Here is a 5,647-nt window from a genome sequence, read left to right as displayed (position 1 = left end):
CAGCAGGAAATACTTTCCCAAAATATTACCTCCCCTGCAGCTCTTTCTCTGTGATTTATTCAGAAAGTTCTACAGATATAAGTTTCAAAACATTCCATGGTGCCCTTTCAACCCAAACAGCTCTGCTTTTATTTGCTTTGTTTATGATTCAGCCTGTTTATTTGCACAAACAGTTCCACACCTAAAAATAAGGGTAAAACCATCCTTCTAGAGAAACAGAGCATCTTTCGAAGCACGACAGGCAGAAGCCAACATGACATTATCTCCCGTCTTTTAAAAGAATGGATAGTTTCCATTTAGACAGAATGCTTGCTTTAGACATAAACTAGACGATTATCAATCACTAGCCTGAACAAACTCAAGACAATACCACTAAATCCGACACCCAGTGAGACAGGAGATGGTAGGTGACAGACTCGAGCAAGAGAAATACAGAAAGCTGTACTTTCCACGACTGCCAAAAAAGACTAAACCACATCTGCAGTTTTCATACCCATTCTGTTGACGCAACAGCCTTAGACAAATGTGGTATCAATTCTACAGTAACTGTGGGTTTCATTCACTAGCAGGTTACGAAATCAATTTAATGAGTTGGAATCAGCATTAATCTAATATAATAGAAAATATCATTTATTGTAAGGATGAGTATTCTTTTGTGGAACTGGATTTCATTTTAAACACACATGCATATGTACATATTTACATACTAGATCTCAATGATAAATATGTTTACTAAGGGCTTGAAAAATATTAATTCTGTAGGATATAATTTTTTGTCCTGAAAATTTCAGTTAAGAGACTAATATGTATAGTTATTTTATTTAAGAATATATACAAAAAAATATATATATACATTTGTCTAGATACATTTGGTTTGTCCTGATGAAACTTAATATAATCAAAATGGGATCAGAGCCCAGGTATTCTGATTCTCAAGTGTGATTAACTGTTGATAATAATGTTGAGCATTAAGCTAAACCAGGGTCTGTCCTGGACATTTTGTATAAATTATCTTATTTATCTCTCAATACAGCTATAAGGTACAAATTACTCTCCTAACTTTACTCACGGAAGCAAGGCAACTGGCCTAGGGTCTCACAGACAGGAGGCGGCAAGGCTGGGATAAAGCCCATTATCCAGCTACGGATCCTTCTCTCCATGCAGTAGGAGCAGAAAATATTTGTTTAAAATAAATGTTTCTGGAATTAGCTCCTTGGAAATTACATTTAGGAAGTCTCAGATGACATCACCCCATGTAGAGAAGAGGGGCATTTAAAAAATGCCAACGTGGGCACACCAGCAGCCAAAAGGATTTCAGGCATCAGAATGAAAATGTTTACAAAGTGACTATACTTCCCAGTACAAGGAAAGTTCTTGGAGTACTCAGGCTGCACATTAAATTGCAAAATTAAGAAACACAATCTCCAGGCAGACTCTTTAGCAGTTCAGGACTCACATGTTTTAAAATTTTCATCATTCTAGTTGGTCAAAAGTCATGCTAGAAGAATTAAAGAGAACTTTACTCAGAATCCTAGCCTGACTGTCGTCAGGGTGGTGACGTGGACTACTATTTTAAAGGGAATCTAAGGATTTATATAATAGTAAATTTTGCCATCCGTCACCCTCCCCCGCAAAATCAGATCCACCTGCACAGATAACTAAGCTGGGACACATTTCAAATATCTAACATACACCACAGTTGCAAGGTACAAAAACCAGCTCTGTGCACAGAAGCGTAAGTGAAATTATATTCTATACTGTGGGGACTCTGTTCTTTTTGAGCCTTTCTGGGTAACTCTATAGGGAAATACAAATGTGGAGCATTTTCTTTTTCTACTTTCTTACAATGAAAAGTCACATTAAAGTCATATTAAATGGCATAAAAAGTGGTTCAGGGCTTCCCTGGTGGCGCAGTGTTTGAGAGTCCGCCTGCCGATGCAGGCAGGGGACACGGGTTCATGCCCCGGTCTGGGAGGATCCCACATGCCGTGGAGCGGCTGGGCCCCTGAGCCGTGGCCGCTGAGCCTGCGCGTCCAGAGCCTGTGCTCCACAACGGGAGAGGCCACAACAGTGAGAGGCCCACGTACCGCAAAAAAAAAAAAAAAAAAAAAAAAAGTGGTTCAAATTCTGTGAGGAAAACCTAATATAAGACTTTTCCTAATTTCTGATTCTCAAAAGTTTTCATAAACATTGTTGCGCATCACGTTTATGCCAACATTAGGATTCCCTTCTAAAGGATATGCATGAAACATCTATCAGCTTAATATTATAGAACTGATAGTTAATTTACCATTCCAATACATTTTCTGAGGATGCTCCAGATGCTGAAGTCATTTCTGGAAAACATAGGGGAGGGCAAGCTTGTTCTGAAAAAAAGAAAACAAAAATAAAGACTTAATTTTAATACCACTGGCATTAGGAAAAAAGCTATTGTCAATAACCCGAGAGCCACAGGCATACATGTATAGAGACACCATGAAAACGTGCAACATGTACATATGGCCAACAGGTACGTGAAAAGACGCTCAATATCACCAGTCATTAGGGAAATGCAAATTAAAACCACAATGAGATATCACCTCACACTTGTTAGAATAGCAAAATAAGGGATTACAAATGCTGGCGTGAATGTGGAGAAAAGGGAAGGTTGTGCACTATTGGTGGGACTGTAAGCTGGTACAGCCACTACAGAAAACAGTATGGATAGTCCTCAAAAGATTTAAACTGAACTCCCATATGATCCGGCAATTCCACTTCTGGGAATATATTAGAAGGAAATGAAAATACTAACTTGAAAAGATGTCTGCACCCCCATGTTCACAGCAGCATTATTTACAATAGCCAAGACATGGTGGTATGAAATCAATCATTTAAGAAAATGTGGTATGTGTATCTCTCTGTCTCTCAGACAGACAGACAGACAGACAGACACACACACACACACACACACACACAAAGGAATATTATTCAGCCATAAAAAATGAGGAAAACCTACCATTTGCAACAAAACTGATGGACCCTGAAGGCATTATATTAACTGAAATAAGTCAGACAGAGAAAGACAAATACTACATGATCTCTAACAACGACAAAAAACCAACATCAAACTCAAAGAAAAAAGATCAGATTTGTGGTTGCCAGAGGTGGGGTTGAAGAGAAAGGGAATTGGATGAAGGTGGTCACAAGGCACAAACTTCCAATTATAACATAAATAAGTACTAGGGATGTGATGTACAACATGACTATAGTCAACACTGTAAGATGTAAGTAAGATATACTGTAGTCGTTAAGAAAGTAGATCCTAAGAGTTCTCATCATCAGGAGAAAAAATTTTTTTCTTTTCATTTTATCTATATAAGCTGATTGATGTTAACGAAACCTACTGTGGTAATCATGTCACAATACTGTGAAATGTAATATACATGAACTCAAACCATCGTGCTGTGCACCTAAAGCTTAGTGATGTATATCAATTATTTCTCAATAAAACTAGAAAAAATGTGCACAGACAGGATAAAATAGGGTCAATCTGGGCTTGTATCCCTATTCACTGCTATTTTGGGCCCTGAAAAGTTCCACAGCAGATCAACCGGCCCCACGTCTTCGGAATTGTTCTGATCCGAACCCTCCTAATCCTCCTGTGTTGGTGTCCAGCCGCTTAAACCACCTCAGAAGTACACTGTCCTTTCATGTGCTGGCACATCTGACCTGCTGCTTGGTCCAAGAGAGACCTATCATACTCTGATACTCAATAAATTACTCTAGGAGCTGTTAAATAATGGAAACAAAAAATGTCATTACAGAACCTAGCTTCAGGTTTTTAAGAAATTAATTGTATCATATCAGTACTTTCCCAAAGATGCTGACACTGGACCAAACTCAGCAACTCTGGATGGACTGGAAAACCCTTTGCAAATTAACCTCTACAGAAGGAGCGTTTCCAAAGCCTCTGCACGGGTAAGGAAACAGCCAAGAGAAAGGCGGCTGTCGGTGGCAAAGGGTCTGTGGCTCAGATGAGCAGCACACTGAGCTCAGGCATCCTGAGGCTTCAGCACCACCAAGGGCAGGAGGTGCCCAGAACAGCTTCCTGAACCACCGTTATAATAATGCCTTCTTTTTCATCATCTTAGGTTCTGGCCAGGGATGCTGGTTTTCCAGGTGCTGTTTTGAAATATACCCATGTAACTGAAATATTAAAGAAAATATTAAATTAAAATTCTTATCTTCTAAAGAATCTCTGTTCTATAAACTGATTAACTTGGATTATAGAAGTTAATAAAATTTTAAGTTTTTAAATAAGTAATATTTTAAGATCCTCTGTGGTAAAATCTTTCCGATTTTTCCTTTTTTTAGGAACACACACTGCTCATTTGGCAGATCTGTCATCTACCCAATCTGCTGGATAAGTGGCCACAGATGGTATTTAAATCATATTCTCTACACTCCAAGACTATGAATCTCAGTGACATGAACAACTGAATCCAGGGACAGAATCCTTGCCATTACCTACCATTTGCATGTAGAATATAGTTTCAGAGATGCATATCAACTAAATTGTTCATCTCGTCTATTATAAAGTCAGTCAGAAATGTAACATATATCTAGGAAGTTATGAGTCCAAAATAAGTTTTGTGAAGACTGAATAAGGGGCTGTAATTCCCCCCAACAAATGCTTACATTAAATGCATATGTATACATTACTATTCTGATTAAAGGCAAGAATAGCAGAAAAACAAGAAATATTTTGGAAGCAAGAAAGCCGAAGAGACATCCAAGCTTTATTTTTATTCTCAATTTAGAAAGCATCACAGGGTTGCCAGCCAAGAATCCCACCCAGAAATATCCTGTACTGATTTTTGTGCACATAACTCTTTGCGGTGTTCTATGAAAATGTAATTACTCGTTAATGAGGCCAGATAATCTGCAACCTGAGTTATCTATTCTGGAACACGACCAGAAAGCAGAGGTGAAGGGAAAGGGCCATCACGAAGCCCGTGCTGTCTTCTTGTGTAGGACACGCAGAGCCAAATGCAAACCCTCCTTCAGACCACATGGTGTGTAACACACTGATGAGAAGCAGCAACAGGAACACCAGCCCACACGGCTATGAAGGAGCTGGGTCCCAAGTAAACGACCACAGGGCTGCTGACTGCATCTAAATCGATAGCATGATGAGGCTGCCAGAAGAACAGAGCCAGAACATTCCCAAGGGCAGCTCTGCAAAGGTCAGACCAGAGCTGGGATCCAGACCCATGTGCCACTTTGAAAAGGAGGACTCATGAGAGGCCAGGCAAAGGTGTCTGGAGAACAGCTCTTATAAGCAATGTCTGAAGGAAACGTGTGGTCTAGAAGAAACAGAAGAAACTGGAGGTCCGGGAACAGGGGGCGTGACGGAGGTGTCAGGGCATTTAGAGGATGGGGCCAGGGGGCAGGAATGAAGGCATCCACACACCCACAGCCCCACCGCCGTCCCTGCACCCCTCTGCCTGCTTCGCCCCTCTCCACAGCACTGGTCATCACGTGACGCACTGCCGGGCACCCCTGAGTATCTGCTGACTACGTCCCCCAAGTACCGTACATAAGCTTCCGGAGGACTCACGTTTCATCTACTGCTGTATCTCACTGCCCAGGACAAGCCTAACACAGG

The 5,647-nt window shown here is 40.5% G+C and overlaps 1 protein-coding gene across 3 annotated transcripts in view; it reads right to left on the bottom strand.

Moving 5' to 3' along the window:
* Positions 1-5,647, bottom strand: part of OSBPL1A (oxysterol binding protein like 1A) — a 217,468-nt gene that overhangs the window by 32,437 nt on the left and 179,384 nt on the right. For all 3 annotated transcript variants that reach the window (XM_007448592.1, XM_007448593.1, XM_007448594.1), the window contains one exon: positions 2,291-2,366. In XM_007448592.1, coding sequence (XP_007448654.1) covers positions 2,291-2,366 — 76 coding nt within the window. The remainder of the gene's footprint in view (positions 1-2,290; positions 2,367-5,647) is intronic.

This window comes from Lipotes vexillifer, unplaced genomic scaffold (assembly GCF_000442215.2).
Source record: "Lipotes vexillifer unplaced genomic scaffold, Lipotes_vexillifer_v1.1 scaffold168, whole genome shotgun sequence".
Classification (NCBI taxonomy): Eukaryota; Metazoa; Chordata; class Mammalia; order Artiodactyla; family Lipotidae; genus Lipotes; species Lipotes vexillifer.
The sequence above is the reverse complement of the archived record's forward strand: the minus strand, read 5'-3'. Positions and strand labels throughout refer to the sequence as shown.